The sequence below is a fragment of the Dipodomys merriami genome, unplaced genomic scaffold (genome assembly GCF_024711535.1).
Source record: "Dipodomys merriami isolate MVZ:Mamm:240054 unplaced genomic scaffold, mDipMer1.0.p SCAF_2, whole genome shotgun sequence".
In the NCBI taxonomy this organism is placed as follows: domain Eukaryota; kingdom Metazoa; phylum Chordata; class Mammalia; order Rodentia; family Heteromyidae; genus Dipodomys; species Dipodomys merriami.
The window spans coordinates 51,571,432-51,589,227 of NW_027203381.1; the positions used below are offsets into that span (position 1 = coordinate 51,571,432).

Sequence of the window (17,796 nt, forward strand, 5' to 3'; positions counted from 1 at the left end):
ATTGATGTTTGATGATTGTGCCTAATTGCAGGCTTTCTAAACCATACTTGTATTTTTTTAGCCAAAAGGTGGCACTGCAGGAGAATAAGTGAAAGAAGCTTCACCCCTGCTGACTCTAGTCACTGAATCAGATCCAGTAGTCCTACTTGTAGGCTAATGTTAATCTATTGAATAACTAGAAATAGCTCACTCCCAATCTCCTCAGTCACATACTTACACACATCTGAAGTCTCATGAGAAGACCAATGAGTGAAAATCACCAAAATTTACAAAGAATATTATTATGTCTGTTGAAGACATCAAGATGATTTTAAGAACGAATGACTAAAATTCTAAGTATTCTGAAATATAGCTATTAAGTATTTAATAGGGCATAGGCAAGTCAACTTTCCAGTTTTGGAGGTTGTAAATAAGAGGGAAAAAATGTAATCAGTTTTGTTTGAGTAGCTTGCTTCGAATGAGTACATTTTACTGAATTCAGTATCTCTCTGTGAAACTCTTGTCAGAGTTTGATAAACTCTTCTGGACAATAGGATGTTAAAATCAGCAGCCTCTTTAAAGGTTGTAGGAGCAAATACATAGAGTGTAGCTAGCCAACCCCCAAGATAAAAATCTGCTCATAGGGTTGACTGTAAATAATGAATGGCATTTTCTATATTTTAGTATTGGCCACCTGGGTGCCTATGGTGCCCAAGGCAAATCATCAACTTCAGCAGAGCACCCTCCTCATCTCTTCCTCTGTGGGTTGAGCCTGGGAACAATAAATACAAATCTACACTTCCATTTTTTTTCATATGTAGCTACCTGTGTATGTGTATGTGTGTGTGTGTGTGCATGTGTGTGTGTGTATGTGTGTGTGTAATGAAACATATAAGCAGAATAAAATTCACATACAAATAATATTTTGTCTTGAAGTACACTTTCTAGATGAAATTTCATCTATGTCCTCAAGGCCTACCATCTAATTGGAAAGATTGTGTGTCATTGTTCTTGAATAGCAGACACAGAATTAACATTCTGCTTAGATTCAGGATCTGTGTTATAACTCCCAAAATGAGGTTAAGGTTATGGTACAAATTTAATGTTGTCCAGCAGGAAGATTACATGTAAGAGCAAGATGTCAGAGACAGTGAATTTCATTATGGATTGTTGCAGGAAAGACTGCATAGTTCTGCTAAAGTAGAACTATGATGAGATAATATCTTCTACAAATTATTAGAAATTATATAGGGCCTTAAAATGTCAGGATCTTGAAAATACTGCAGCTCTAAGCCTTATATTGGTAGTGTAAACAAGCAATCAGTGGCTAGATAGCGGTGGCTCATTCCTGTAATCCTAGCTACTCAGGAGTCTGAGATCTGAGGATCACAGTTGGAAGCCAGTCCAGGCAGGAAAGTTTATGAGACTCTTACCTCCAACTAACCAAAAAGTGGAGCTGTAGATAAGTGGTAAAGTTCTAGTCTTCAGCAAAAATGCTCAAGGATAGCTTCCAGGCCCTGAGTTCAAGCCCCAGGACTGGCATTATAAAACCAACCAACCAATCAACCAACAAAAGCAGTCAATGGTTTCTGAGATCCTCAGATGTTGTCAATACTTCTATAAAAAGGTACTGTATTTGCAGATAAATAGGCATAACCTTCTGTATGGTATAAGTCATCTCTAAACTACAAATAATACCTAATATCATGTAAATGTTATGGAGTTACCGTATTTCATTCTTTACAGAATGACATGCAAGTTTGGAAAAAATTATATTAAGTGAAGTAAGCCAGGCCCAAAGAAACATAGGTACCATGGTTTCCCTTATTTGCAATATCTAGTATAGGTATGAGTCAAGCGGAAAAGGTCAGATAATGTGATGTTAGGAAAAAGAACCCTTAAATATGTATTTTAATGTTTTTGTTTCTTTCATGCATGTGTTTCTAACGCATTTATAAGATGATTTCTTTGTTGCTTTGTATGTCCCTCCCCCACAGTGTAACCCCCGCTTTCACTATATTTGATGTCAGTATAACATGTGGAGGAGATGGGGACAAACAAGTCGTTTAAGGATTCAGGTGGACCTGTTGCAACAATGAGAAGTACAAAATGTCATGTCAAAACCAACTTTACAATGTCGGTGTGTGTGTGGGGGGAGGGGGGTATGATTGGGTGGGGGGGAATGATTGGGTGGGGGGGAGGGGGGAGGCTGGGAAGGGAGGTGAAGGGTAAACAAAGGAGGAGGCTGCAATGCTTGGTAAGAAATGTATGCATTATCCTGTCCATGTAATTGTAACCCCTCTGTACAGTATGTTCTCAAATAAAATAAAATAAAATTTTTAAAAAAGTCAGTATATGTTCATTACAGACAAAACTAGTTTTTTAAACATTGTTTACCTGAGCCTAATTGAATCTGTAGGTACAATACCCACAGATATGGAGGGTTAATTTAAGTGGAACAGGGCTCAAGAGGTAGAGTGCTTGCCTTGAGCTGAAGAGCTGAGGGACAGCGCCCAGGCCCAGAGTTCAAGCCCAATGACTGACAAAAAAAAAAAAAAAAAAAGAAAAGAAAAGAAAAAGAAAAGAGAAAAAAGAAATAAGGCTTCTACTCACCTTCCAAAATTTTAAAAATATAATAACCAACATTTTTGTGGCCCCTTAACAAAACTGATTTTCAAATAAACACTGTGAATCATGAGTCAGCAATAGTTAAAAATGAAAACATAGAAGTGTATATGTTTTTCAATGTTTTATTAGTAAGGAGAACACATATCACAGATGCTAGAAGACATTTTCTTCTAGTTGGCTACACATCCACATTCTCCCCAGGCTGGGTGGTGCCAAGGGATTTTGGCAACTACCACTGGAGGAAGAGAATGCCAGATTGACAATCTTTCTGTCCCCAGGGAGGGACACACTTTTGTAAAGTTACCATTTGGGACGATCTCTGTCCCTTAGATCTTTTAAAGTAACTAGCAAAGTACCAGAGAGGGTAATTGACATGTGGCTAAAGATGGCAGGGAATCAAAAAACAATATTAACTCTGTATTTGCTTGTTGGCTGGATAAAGAAAATTTATGTCTGAGAAAAGATGGAGTTTCTTTTCTTTTCCAAACATGTCAAGTATTTTGATGTATAAAATGATTACTCTTGATTTGACAGAAATTAATGAAAACTTAAAAGGTGAACTGTAAAGGCTGCCAGAAATGGACATTTATATATTGGAACACATGTGTTGGAAGAGAGCTTTAACTCAGGTTTTGAGATTTTATTTTATTGTTTTTAATTGTATAAAGGGTTTCTATTTAACATGTCATTTTATGAGTGTAATGCATCTTGATAAATGTCTTTTTGCTGGTTCTTAGGAATAGGTTTGGAAAACTCTAAAATACTATTTGACCACAAAAAGGAGTATGCTTACTGGGTTCTAAAGGGATTTGAACTTGAGGACACTTCATCAGCAGTGGGCTGTGATGGCTTTCTACAGACAGAGTTATTTCAAGTTGAAGCTGAAATAATTGAGCTGAGTCTCCAATCCCAGATACTGAGCCACCTTCTTCCTTGTGGTGGCTTGGAGGAACCAGTGTTGACTCAAGAACCTGCTAACTTGCTGGTTAGCTTTCCTGAATGATTTTGTAAATCAGTGCTGTACTAAACTAAATTTAGGAAAGATAAAGCTAATGGATGAGATAAATCATACAAGGAACCAAGTGATACCTTTTTATGTCTATCACCCTAAACATGCTAAGATTTTAAGCACATCTTAGGAACAAAGTATCTTTTTAAAGTACCAGATTAGGCTACTATATTCATAGTCGCATAAATGTAGGATTAGTCCGTTTTCCAATATTAATACAGTAATATTAATTGTAATCTTAGAAACAAATATTCAGTGAATGTGTGATATGCACCCTGTATTTCTAAGTGCTATGTATATTGTCTCTATGTAGTGCTCCATTTTAGGTGGGTTTGATCGTTTTTACATTATTTCCAAATAAAGAAACTGAGAGACTGGAGTTGTCAGTAATGACCAAAAGAAGTCATGATTTAATGAAAGGAGTGAAATTGATCAAATTTCAATGTATATACTACTTTGTTGAAGGGAAATTCCTTTGTTCAAGTACTTAAAGATAAAAAAATATTTTTTCAACGCAAAGAGGTGTTTAGCTTATTCCTTATGCTAAACTCATAGTCATTTTCTTTAAGCATTTATCAGATAGCAAGATAATATGTCTATGAGCATTGTGCAGGGTTTATATTCCTCCAAAGAGTTTTTAAATTCCTTTACTCTTTCGGAGTCCAGGTATGATATACTCAGCTTGAGGATAAAGGCTACTAGGCAAGCAGAGCTCCTAAACTCTGCCATTCAAACCCTGGTGGACTGGTGAGTCTTGGCAAATAAGGCTGTCTAGACTTTAGGTATGAATCATCAGATTCTGGGGGACTGTGGGTAAAACTGCCTTGCAAAAACTAGGTAACTGGATAGTGATAAGAAGGTTTCATTCAGTTCGGTATGGAAAGCCAGCTCAAGAAAGGTAGATATGGTTCAATGATACCAGTGAAAGGTTTTCTGAGTTGTAACGTGAATGAGAACAGTGAGAGGTTTTCTGTTCCAACTACATATTTGAGAATCACCAGAGAGCTTTAAAAATTATATAGGTTTGAGGAACCTGTACTAGACCAATTAAATTAAGATTTCTAGTAGTGCAGAGACTAAGCATTTGGATTTTCAAAAAGCTCCCCAGGTGACTGCAACATGGAGCAGGAATTGAACACCTTGAGTTAGACACTGTCTAGAAAACTTTCCTTGAAATATATATGCTGAAAGTCTCAAAACTGAATCTAGCTTAAAAATCTCTAAAATCTGAATAGCCAAATTAGTACCCACTATGGCAGAGAAAGCTGAAAATATGCTTATTAAGACTTTCTGTTTGCTAGGATGCTTCTCTCTCTTAGTTGGTGTTCAAGGTAGTAATTTTGAGGAGATCCACACAGTTGTTATATGGGAAAACTATCAATTTTTAGGAAATATTTAGAGAAAACAAGATTTTTGTAATGACACGGTGTTATTTATAATTGAAGAGTGCTTCTTGTCCTCTTACGTGGGACTCCAAGCTGAGTTACACTAGGAAACACAGAACAGTTATGGATTTAGGTCCTATCTTCTCTTCTCTGCTCTGGCCCTACTTTTGAGTTCTTGATTGTGTTTGGGGCTTACTGACATGCTAGCTAAACTTCTTGAGTGGGCATCATACAATCTTGAGTTTCATTGTGTCTTCACAAGTTTTCAATTTTTGAAAAAGTGATGCGTCACTTCGCAAATTTCTTTGTGATTTTCAGTGAATTTGTAAAGACAGCAGAGCTCAACGCTAAATGTATGTGTGTGTGTGTTTTTTAAAGTAAGTCCCTAATAGCATTTCATATGGCTAAAGTAATTGTGCCAACCCAGTAAACTAAGGTTTGTCTCCTTTCATCGACAGACTCTTCCATCCTTTCCAACCATGTAAAACCCTGAGTGCAGGTGCACAAGGGATGTAGAATGCTTCCCATCACTCATCTCTGTGGAAATGTCAATGGGAGTGGTAGGCTCTACAGACTCTAAGATTGCCTGCCTCTTGGTCTGAGAGATCATGAAGCAGCTCCCTAACTGCCTCCACTTTTGGATAATTGTAAGGCCACAGACCCAGTGGAGTCTCCCAGCTAAAATCAGATTTCTCTACATCTTGTCTAGAATACAAGCAAACTATTATCAATGCCATCTTACTTTTTTTTCCCCCTCTGAGAAAACTAGAGTTTCTCCACGAACGAAGTGACATGTATCTGAATCATCTGTGCTCATTCTGGAAGACTCTGGGTTACCCAAAGCCTATTCAGAGTCAAAACTTCTTAGTTCTTATCTAGAACAAAGGTTCTAGATAAATTCTGACTCCGTTTTTCTTTATAGTTATTTGTGGACTTGGCAGAAGTGATAAACCATGGAGTTGTTTAAGCCCTTAGAATATACATGGTGCCTGGATTGTGTCTTTTTCTTTGGGCCTTAAGCGACTCCCTGCGCTAGAGAGAGTCCATGGCCACCACCATAGATAGGATGCCAGGACTTACAAGAGAAGACAGGACCCGGTGGAGTTGCTGGAGAGCCGAGCCCGCAGCTCAGAAGGAGCTGTGAGGCAAGGCCAGAGGCGGGAGAGGTACACCTAGGGGTGCGAGTGGGAGTGGCCCTTTGCGTCGGTGCTCAGCGCCCCAACTAAGCTGCTCAGGGGCGGGCTCAGCGGCGCCAGCCCCGAAGCCGCCTTCCCATTGGCCCAAGGACACGCCCGTCTCAGAGTGAGGGCTTCCAAAGTTTCATTGACGGTGGAGAAGTGCGCGCCCGCCGGGAGCCCCAGCCGCGCCGCTGGGGCTGGGCTGCGAGGCGGCGAGGAGGGCGCCGGCGGCGCTGGGCACCGAAAGTATCGGGTTTTTCCCCCCTTTTTCTTTATAAAATCCAGGCGGTGTGTGTCTGTGTCGGGGCGGGGGGCGGCGGCTGGCGTCTGCCTCACCCGAGATGCGCCTTCGTGTCCATTCCCGCCCTGGTTCGCGCGATTCCTCCCGGTGAGGAAGGGACTCGCAGCGCCCCCCGCGGACCGAGCACGCGAGCCCCGCGCTGTCGGGGATGCTGGTGCGCCCCCGGCCGCTCCCGTCCTGCTCTCTCGGGCCCGAAGCTGGGGGGCGCAGAGGCTGAGCTGCGTCTCCTCTCCAGGACCCATTACCAGCGGCTTGGAAGCCGGGGTCTGTAGAGCGAGAGTTGGGGTCCGCCAGGCCGCTCCAAGAGCCCAGTCGGGGGTGGTGCAAGACAGCCAGCGTGGGCCGAGGGGCCGGGGCCGAGGGCCGGGCGGCCTGGGCACGTTGGCTTCGGAGGGGGTCTGCCTAGAAAACTCTGGCCGCCGCGGAACGACGTCCCAAAGCCTGAGCGAAGGAGAGCGCGCCCGGCGCACCCCGTGTCCTCCCCGCGCCGCTCCCCCAGGACGCTCCCCAGGCGACCCCCTCAAGACCTCCGCCCCGACTGCCCTGAAGTGGCCACCGCCGCAGCCCGCGGATTGTTCGCTTCATGGGACGGCCGCGGAGCGCCGGACGCCTGGCTAGGTGGCTGGCCAGAGCCTCCTGAGCAACTGCCCAGAGCCCGGCGAGCGCGCCCTCGGAGCGGACAGCGGGCGCCCGCTGAGGCGATGCCCGGGCGGCAGCGAGCCGCCAGCGGCACGAGGCCCTAGGTGGGCATGGGCCTGGAGCTCCAGCCCTAGGGACCCTTGAGCCTCGCCCCTCTGCTCAGACTCCTGGCATCGGCGCTATGGCCTCGGAAGTGGTGTGCGGGCTCGTCTTCAGGCTGCTGCTGCCCATCTGCCTGGCAGTAGGTAAGTGGGATCAGCTCACTGAGGGGACAAGGGGGAGGGGGCGCCAGGCTGTGTGTGTCGGGGGTGGGGGCGCTTCCTAGTAAAGTTAAGGGCTTTTGTGCTCAGAGATTTGCCCTCAGAGGCCCAAGGCGTGGTCCTGGTCCTAGGGGCATCAGAAGCTTGCAGCCCCCATGTTCCTGCCTGGATCCCTAACTTCCCACACTGGGCCACAGCATCAGGGTTTCTAGACTGGTCAGCCTCAGAGTCAAAGTGACCGGGATCCCGTACATTGGAGACTGTTGTGTTGAACGTAATCACACGTGGAATTTCTTTAGTGGAATACCAACTTGTCTACAAATAATGCCAGGTCTAGACAGCCTTTCTTCTCCCTCCCTTGAGGGCTCTAGGAAGATCCTCCCAGTGTCCCCAGTGAGTCCCAAAGGCACCAAGGCCATCTCTCCTGCAGCAATGGTGTCAGAAGAAGTGAACAATGCCAATTAATATATATATATATGTATATATATATGTATATAAAAGAAGGAGGGACCAGGTAACAGAAGTAGAAAGTGCCAGAAAACTGCCTTGAAGTTTCTTACTTTTGCTTTACCTCCACAAAACTGGAGATAGCATTGACCAAGCCGCTGTCTCCTATTGCCATCCTGTTCAGACATTTATAGGGTCAAGAAGGCCCAACCAGAGTCTAGGGAGGACCACAGAGAGGTTCACTGATTCATCTCACAATTTCTACATGCCTGGAAAGGCTTTAAAAAGGAAAAAAGGGGTCGAGTTTAAAGAATGGGGCAGCACTGTAGGAGAGAGGGAGGTTGGGGATCTCTTCTCAGTGTGGGTGACATTGAATCCCACTCCTAAGAATGATACAGATCCACATGAGCCTTGCTTTGCCTCTTTCCTCACCAGAGCTTGAAAACAGAACACTTTGAAGCCAAGTTTGAATTGATGTGAATTGGGTTTACAAAGAGAACGTGGCCTTCTCACTGAAGGCCACCTTTAATATGTCAGAGTGGATGGTTCAAAATCATACCTGTGGTAAATGTTTCCTTAGTGGAAACAATTGAAAAAGAGTTCTAGCACACAAGAGTGTTCTGCTGTGCTCCATGATCTATGTTAATTGTGGACAGGGTTTTGTAGTCATGTATAGCTGAGTGAAGTTTTTGGGAGATAGGTAGGCAATTTCAGAGAACAAGACTAGGCCTATTTGCTGGAGAGGTAGGGTGCCTAGGCCCCAGCAGGAGGGCTGGCAGAAATTTTTTTGACCTCGAAAGACAGGATGCATTTGCAGTTTCCAGGCAGGACCATTTTGCTAGGATCTTAGTTTATTTTCAGTAACCAGTTACGTACCTCAGAAGACAGCTTCCAGAAGCCAATGTGGACCTTTTCTTCCTGTTGGTTGGGAAAGTGGTTTTGAGAAGAGTTTTTAGTTATGCCGCACATAGATGGGGTCACTGTTCAGCAGTCACTGCACGCCAGCACTTGACTCTTCCATTTACTGATTGGAAGCGAGTGCATTTGTTAACAAAGGGCTTTTAGTGTGAGGACTGATTTGTGGTCATCCGTGCTGTAGGGGAGAGGCCTGTGGGAGTGGCCCTCAAGGTCTAAGCTGAACTCCTCCTCCATCAAGGCCTTTCTAGCCACCCTTCCCCCACATTCTCTTCAGTGCCCCAGTCCTTTTCTTCATGTCCATGAGCTGTGGCTGGTTGTGACTATAGTGAGGCAAGTTGTCACCTGAAGATCTTGATCCTCTCAGGGAAATGACAGAAAGGGATCACCCAGGGATTGCTTGTGGCCTTACCCTGAGCAAGTGTTCTTGTAGCCAAGGGGGCCCAGCTGAGTTATTTGGATAAACCTTTGGTTATACGTACAAAAGCGTCATACTGTTGGATTCTGCTTTCCATAGAACAAGAGGGCATCTGGCATGAGGTGGCAGCTTATCTTCAAAGTCACTCTGAAGCTCTCCAGTGGGCACTAGGCACAGCAGGGGCCACTGCCCTAAGGCATGGGTCTCAGCTCCACCAGGCTTCTGCCCTGACTTCTTCCATGGAGGAATGTTCCCACACAGTGCCCACTGCCTACAGGTTTGGCCCACAGATAGGGTAAGGCCTGAGGATGCTGAGCAAAGTCAACCAGAGTTTTCTGGGAGGGGCTGAGCTCTCAGGGGTACCAGAGTAGTAAAAGCCCTCCCAGCTTGCTTCAGGAATGTTTTTGGATCACCTACCCACCCATTCCACTCTTTCCTCTGCAGCCCACCTCTCATAGGTCCAGAGACCTGAGTCTGGTATGGGAGAGTATAAGTGTGTACAAGTGTGTTTTGTGTATGTGAATGTACATTTGTATTTGAGAGTGTGAGACACTGTGAATATGTGAGTATGTATGTAGGAGTATAGGATAGTGGTATCCCCAGCTCAGCCCAGAACCTGTTGCTTCAGCTAGGGGAAATTGAGGAGCTGGAGGCCCTGGCTGATAGGAGGAGAGATGCTGGGGAGATGGATTCCATCTAGCTCCACACCATAAGCATAGGCAGAAGCAAGTCTTAAGATTCTTCCTGCCTTCTAATCACCATGCTTGAATAGGGTTGGGGAGATGGTGCCTCATTGGAGCACTTAACTCTCCTCTACAGGAAGTGGAGATTTTCAAGGTTATTGGAGGGTGTTCAGGTCTGTCTACTCCCAAGGTGCTACTAAATCAAATATTCAGGTTTCCCTTGTATCCTGGGCACGAAGAGTGCAGTGATCTGCTTGCCATTAGAATCGATTTTGCATTTTAGCCGTCTATTTTTGTATCTGGGCAAGGCAGCCTTCAAAGCCAAGCCTTTACAGAAGCTTCTATATATTTCCTTTAAACCATTTCTCTAACACCAGTGTTGACATTGTCCTGAAGAGATGTCCTAGCTTTTTCACCTAATGATAGATGTTTAAAATTAACTGCTTTTTAATTTGGTGCCAAAGTTGCACGCCCCCCCCCCCAACTTTCCCTCGGAAAGAAATTAAAGAAACAATATAAAGTGATACCAGGCCTCTTCTATGCAGGTGTTCCATGATTCCTGGTTGCTAAAAACCAAAGCATAATAGACTTTGTTGACCATCTACAATGAACATCTTGCTGACAGATAAGCATGTATGCATAGTCACTGGAAATCTTAAACATATTCAAAATTATCTATGACTACTTGGTAGCCATCTGTTTTTTTTTTTTTTTTTTTGGATCCGGTCGTGGGGCCTGAACTCTGGGCCTGGGCGCTGCCCCTCAGCTCTTCAGCTCCAGGCTAGCGCTCTACCACTTGAGCCACAGTGCCACTTCCAGCTTTTTTCGTTTTGCTTATGTGGTGCTGAGGAATCGAATCCAGGGCCTCATGCATGCAAGGCAAGCGCTCTACCACTGAGCCACCTTCCCAGCCCGCCATCTGTTTTTTTTTTTTTTTAGGTGCATAGTATAAGAAAAGGAAAAATCCTTCTGTGATAGCTATACTTCTCTCTAGCATAGTTAAATATATTTTAACATTCATTTCCTTTTAACATGTTCTTACTTACAAATTATTACTATTATTATTATTATTCAGTGCTGGTGATTGAACACAGAGCTTTGTATTTCCTAAGCATATACTTTATATCCCAGCGTTCCCTCTTACTTTGAGCCATATGATTTAAGCTTATTTTAGAGCTAGGAAGGAATTAGGGATCTTTAGAAGATGGTCCTGACCCATTTATTCCATCCTGCCCACTGTTGCTTGGAGTTCCTTGATTCTTTGTCTAGAGGAGCTGATTTACCTGCTTTTAGGAAAAGGGAGCACATGTGCAGAAGCCATCATAGATTCTTTTATTTATTTATTTATTTATTTTTGGGTCGGGTCGTGGGGCCTGAACTCTGGGCCTGGACGCTGTCCCTCAGCGTCAAGGCTAGCACTCTACCACTTGAGCCACAGTGCCACTTCCGGCTTTTTTTCTTTTTGCTTATATGGTGCTGAGGAATCGTACCCAGTGCCTCAGGCATGCAAGGCAAGCGCTCTACCACTGAGCCACCTTCCCAGCCCCTCTTTTATTTATTTTTTGACCTGAGGCCTTGGTGCTGTCCCTGAACTTTTGCTCAATGTTAATGCTTTACTACTTGAGCCATAGCTTCTGCCTGTGTGTGTGTGTGTGTGTGTGTGTGTGTGTGTGTGTGTGTGTGTGTGTGTATACGTGCGCGCGCGTGTGTGCCCTGTGCTTAATTGGAGATAAGAGTCTCCTGGACTTTCCTGCTTGTTCTGGCTTCAAACTGCAATACTCAGATCTTAACCTCCTGAGTAGTTAGGTTAACAGCCAGCTGGTGAATTCTTTTAAATTGTTCTTAGCTCCCTCCCCCATTAGCTTATGCTTCCCCTAAATGAAGGGCTATCAGAAAGAAACAACAACAACAACAACAAACAGGCCAGAAAGGGACTGATAGCTCTAAAATAATCAGCCTACCAAGTACTGTTCTGAGAAACAAATTGCATTTGGATAATATTGCAACTCCAAGAATCTACTCTAAAATTCCTTTTAGACAAAGATTAAAGTTGGAGTAAAAGGACTAGTGGTGTGGCTTAATTTGTAGAGTACCTGAAGAAAACATGAGTTCCTGAGTTCAAACCCCAGGACTACCTCTGTGTGTGTGTGTGTGTGTGTGTGTGTGTGTGTGTGTGTGTGTGTGTGTGTGTGTGTGTGTGTGTGTGTGTGTGTGCTGGAGTAAAAAGTCACTTTTGGGATATGTGTAGGTCTGGCTAAGCATAAGGACCATATTTGCATTTGGGATATGTGTAGGTCTGGCTAAGCATAAGGACCATATTTGCACACTGTGAGCATAAGAAAGGTGGCTGATTGGTATCTAATAAGTGTGAGTCTTCCTTGTGATGACTGTCTTGGTTTCCTACGTAGGTGCTCATCTACCTCTAGCAGGAGAAGGTGGTGACTGCTGAAGGCTTTATTGAAAGCATTTAAAGTCACTTTCACTTTGGTCACCCTTTCTCAGCCTATTTATTGGTCTTATTAATGAAAGCAGTGGAAAGGCATAGATATTTATTGTTGAATTTTAAAGTAAAAGATTTTAGTGGGGAAGGACATGTTGTCATCTGAGCTGTGGAGGCTGGGGTTGTGTGCCCATGCTATTTCTTTGTAAATGGGTATGTTGCTTTACAGGCCGTGTGTGTTCACTGTCAGAGGTAATCGGATCACCTTGGCCATCAGCTTTAGAGGTGGATGCAATGGCAGTTGAGTACGTCCCAGCAATGCCCTTCAATATGGGGTCCTAGAGTTGTTTGTGCTTGTTTCTCTTTCCTTTCAGTAAAATAGGGATCTTTCTTCTTTGGGAGGTTATGAAATTGTGCACCACAGACCTGTGTTATAATGCCTGCCATACAGTGGGTACTGCATGGCATTTATGAAGCCGTGAAGAGAACAAGCATGCTTGGATCATGCCTTAGTCAAAATTAACAGGTAGAACTATGTTGATAAAATTTAGTTTTGTCTTTCTGACACCATACTATCATTTTCAAAGTCTTTAAGAATATGTTTTGTGTCTGTATGGGGCTTTGAACTCAGGGCCTGGGGCTGTAAAGGCTGGCACTCTACTAGTTGAGCCACAGCTCCATTTCTGGGTTTTTGCTGGTTAATTGGAGATAAGAGTCTAATGGACTTTCCTGCCTGGGCTGGCTTTGAATGGTGATCCTCAGATCTCAGCCTCCTGAGTGGATAAGATTACAGATGTGTGGTACTGACAACAGGTAAAATTTCATCGTCTTTATTCAGTATGATTTTATATTTTAGAGATGACATTTTCCTTTGGGCTCTTGTGTTCTAATTGTCTATGAAATTATGTTTTTACTATTATAATTTTTTGCATAAATATTCAGGGAGACAGAATAGTGTCCATGTCCTGATACTTAGGAACAATATAGTGAACAACATAATGATACCAGGTACATAATGGACAACATAACATTTGATCATATTGAAGCAGTTGTTTTAAGGGTGTGGGATTATGCAACAAAATAAGGAAAATATCCCCTTGAGTGGAGATGTTTAATATAAATAAAGAGATATTTACTTTGGCTGGGTGCCAGTGGGTGGCTCACACCACCGTAATCCTAGCTACTCAGGAGGCTGAGATCTGAGGATCACCATTCAAAGCCAGTCCGGGCAGGAAAATCTGTGAGACTTTTATCTCCAATAAACCACTAGAAAACCGGAAGTGGCACTGTGGTTCAAGCAGTAGGGTGCTCACCTTGAGCTGAAGAGCACAGGGACAGGGCCCAAGCCCCACGACTGACAAAAAAAAAAAAAAAAAAAAAAAAGAAAACAAAAATATTTACTATGACACACCAAAGTTTTTTATATTGCTTAGTGTTACTTGGCTTTTTTGACATACCTGGGACAAGGTAAGTGGAAAAGGAGAAGAAGCCTTAACGCATATCAGGAGCACCTGTGGAGAGACCTCAGCATACAGAGAATTCAGCAATTTCACTTTTTGTCAGCTAATGAGCATACATCTAGCTAAACCTTGTTTGTTTTTTGCCATGCTAGGGATTGAATGAAGGTCTTATGTACAAACTCTATCACTGAACTATATCCCTAGGTAATTTGAGAGAGATAGTAGTAAGTTTGTATTTGTAAGAAAAAAAAGTATATATATTATATATAACCATATACATTTTTGGTTAACTAAATGTGTTTGTCAGCTTTCTGTCTCTAGGGGCAATTCACAAAGAAGAAAAAATAATTTGGATCATGATTTTAGAATTTTTAGTCCATGTTCAATTAATCCTGTTGCTTTGGGCCTGTGGTAGCATAGTACACCGTGGTGGAATTATGTGGTAGAAGGGATGTTCATCTCATGGTGGCTATGAAATAGAGATGGAAGGAGGAGGTAGAAAGACCTCTGGATCCCTGATATCCCTTGGAATAATCTCAGTGATTTACTTCCTCTGACTAGGCCTCGCTATCACCTATCACCTCCCAGTAGCACTGTGGACTAGGGAAACCAAGCTTACAATACACAGGCTTTTAGAAGACATTCCAACTGTAATACTACAAATAATAGTTACCAGTTAAAAATGTTCTCAGTTCTGAAGAAGAATTAATCTCTTTATCACATAGGATGGCATTGTTTTCTGATTATTACTTGCTGTTTATTCCTGCTTTTAGACACAATTCTATATGAAGCTGGGCTATTTCAGATGGATTTATTTAGACATTTGTTTATAGATTTGCAAATCTTAAGTGTATTTTATATAAAAAAGAAAGGATGGATTATGTCTTTTTAGGTTTTTTTCTGCAGTAAGTACTTTTTAGGCTTTGGGAGGTGGGAGGTGGTTCAGTTATCTGGTGATTGTAGGTTTTCTAAAGACTTTAGCTTCTTTCTTAAAAAGTTATTGATTTCTGGGACTCAAACTGAGGTAAGTCTCCCCTCTCAATTTTTTTTCTCTCCAATTCTGAAGCCTGCTTTAAAGCTAACTTGGACAACGCCAAGCATCCAGTCTTCCTCCGTAGCCTTCTCTCATGTACTAAAAGAAACTCTAGGCTAAGGGAACAAGCTCACCCTCTGCTCCTTAGCTAGTACTGGGGCTTGAACTCAGGGCTAGGCACTGTCCCTTAGCTTTTTCACTCAAGGCTGGCACTCTACTACTTGAGTCAAAGCTTCACTTCTGGCTTTTTGCTAGCTGGTTGGAAATGAGTCTCATGGACCTCCCTGCGTGGGCTGCTTTTTAATGGTGATCCTCAGATCTTAGTCTCCTCAGTAGCTAGGCTTACAGATGTAAGCCAATCTTTATTTTGTACACAGTGTGCTCACATATAAAGAGTATATACTATGTTCACTCAGATATGTCTGTGGCATTTGTCTGCTAAGAATAGATGTTGGCATACAGGTGTTAGTCGCTGCCACCTGCAGAGGAAGGCAACTTAATTAGCCGCATAGATTGCTGTTTTTCTTTCCCTTCAGAATTGTACCACCTATCTTTGCTTCTGGACCCAGAGCCAGAGTACACCCTAAAGGGGAAGTAAAAATTATGCCCATGAAGAGTTGTGCTCTACTTCAAAAGGACAATGTGATTTTCCTGATTGATACAGATAAGAGTTTGAAGACTCTATATGGCAATAGACATATGCAGGACAATTATAGGAGGCTAAAGTTGGGCCAGGCTCAATGTATTAATATGGAGCCATAAGTAGAACTTCTAAGTCCTGTGTTGCAGCTAGGAATTGTTTGGTTGAAATATGGACCAAAAGGTGATCTACATTAAATGACTTTCACAGTGCCAAATTTGCCACTGGTACCCATCCCAGAAAGGTATGAAGAAGCCCAGGGAGACTGGAATGGCTTTATCATATAATATTTGTTTTCTTCCTTGAGAGGGATATGGATCTTGCCTGTAATAGAAAGCAAATTTGTGAGTGCCCCAGCATCCGCCATGGGCTGTAAAATAGTTAGAAGTTAGATGACGAACTGCTGCTACCAACTTGTAGGAGGATATTTGGATCCCAGAATGCAGAAGCCAGGAGGTAGCACTGAGCTGCCACAGGTGAGGTAGGTGAGGTCACCAGTCTGACCTGGAGTCAAAGCCATAATCAGAGAACTCTGAACTCAACTCACAGAGATCTTTGGTGTTCGCTGGTTAGTCATGGTGTTTCTAGAAGTGAAATTGGATAGATGTTTACTGAATTCTGATTTGATTTGTATTAAGCTGAAGGCTAGCTTAATTCACCAAAACAGAATCAAAAGCACTATAATCACTTAACAGATTTGAGCAGACTTTACACCTGCAACCCTTTGACAAAAGGGAAGAAATTTACTACATTGCCAATACATTTGAATTTATTTTGCTTTTCTCATTCTATTCCTTGAGAAACATATATTAATAATTTTTTCTATTAGCTAGTTGGGATAGGATAGGTATTTAAGTGAATTGGAGGGAGAACCTTTAAATAGTGGAGACATGTATGATCTTGATGCCCAGGGTTCTTCTTAGGGAATTATAATACCATTAATAAAATAAGGGCTCACGAAAATGAGCTCCAAAGAGAAAGGAGAATACCTTTCCTAGAGCCATCTCTATATTCAGGAAATCGAACACAAAAAGCTCTTCCTCATTATTGCAAGATATTTATAACAATCCAGGGAAAAATGTATTATCCTGATAAAGTAAAGCTGAATTGTTTGGTTGTAGATTTTGTATCCATGCTGCAGTTGTGTGCACTTGACCATATTGTTTAAGCTCTCTGTTTTTCAAATACTTCATCTGTAAAGCAAGTTGGTGCTTAACAAATCACTTAGCAGTGTTATAGAGCTTAGATGGCAGTACATGTCAAAGGCTTTGAGCAGTGTTTAACATATGGTAAATTCTTTTTTTTCTATTTATTTATTTATTTATTTATTTATTTTTAATTTAATTTTATTTTATTTGTGAACATACTGTACAGAGGAGTTACAATTACATGGGCAGGATAATGCGTACATTTCTTACCAAGCATTGCAGCCTCCTCCTTTGTTTACCCTTCACCTCCCTTCCCAGCCTCCCCCCTCCCCCCCAATCCCAATCCTTCTCCTTCCCCCTCCTTCCCCCCAGCCCCCCACACCGACATTGTAAAGCTAGTTTTGGACATGACAACTTGTACTTCTCATTGTTGCAACAGGTCCACCTGTATCCTTAAACAACTGGTTTTTCCCCATCTCCTCCACAAGTTATACTGACATCAAATATAGTTGATACATAGTAACTTGTACTTCTCCCAGTTTGTGTTTTTCCAGACTCAGAGGTTAGGCATGATTATTAGTTGAATAAAATTTGTGGGCTAGTTTGAAGACCTGTTCATGTAGAGTGACATAGTTTCCATGGGCAGATAGATAAAAGTTCTAGTCCATTCCCAACCTCTTTAAAACACAGCCTGACCTGGCCTCTCCCCACTGTTCCCACACTGGGAACAATCTGTGTAATTTTTGACAGTTACTTTTGAGATGCTGTGACAACCGAAGTGTATTAATTGAAACATATTTTCTTCTCAAATTTCCTCCCTAGGCAAAATGAATTGTCCCCTTTGTGTCCACCTGGCATCTTGCTCATGTTCATCCCAGTTTTGTGTTTGGCAATAGGGTTTCTTCTTACTTCTGTGGATCTGTAAGTTCAGTGCTCCGTGTATTTGATCCCAGCATTAACTTCCTAACAAGTAGCAAACATACAAAATATGGTTTTGTATTGCAAGTTTTTGTTTTGCAATACAGGGCAAATGCTTCCAGTTCTATGTATTACAGGGCTATTTATCTGACGGAAAGAATTGTGATTATTATGCTTCATCTATGCAGCAAGGGCTGTAAGACAATGTTGTCCAGATGACTAAGACACTCAAGACTCAATGGTTTTCTCTTGAAGATCTCAATATAGAGTGAAGATCTTCCTACCTCTATTAGTTCCAAAGTCTTTAATGTAAAA

At 42.5% G+C, this 17,796-nt stretch overlaps 1 protein-coding gene across 1 annotated transcript in view; it reads left to right on the forward strand.

Moving 5' to 3' along the window:
* The first annotated feature begins 7,300 nt into the window (after positions 1 to 7,300).
* The window catches only part of Piezo2 (piezo type mechanosensitive ion channel component 2), a 395,532-nt gene continuing 385,036 nt past the window's right edge, over positions 7,301 to 17,796 (forward strand). The window contains exon 1 of the mRNA XM_070029632.1: positions 7,301 to 7,364. Coding sequence (XP_069885733.1) covers positions 7,301 to 7,364 — 64 coding nt within the window. The remainder of the gene's footprint in view (positions 7,365 to 17,796) is intronic.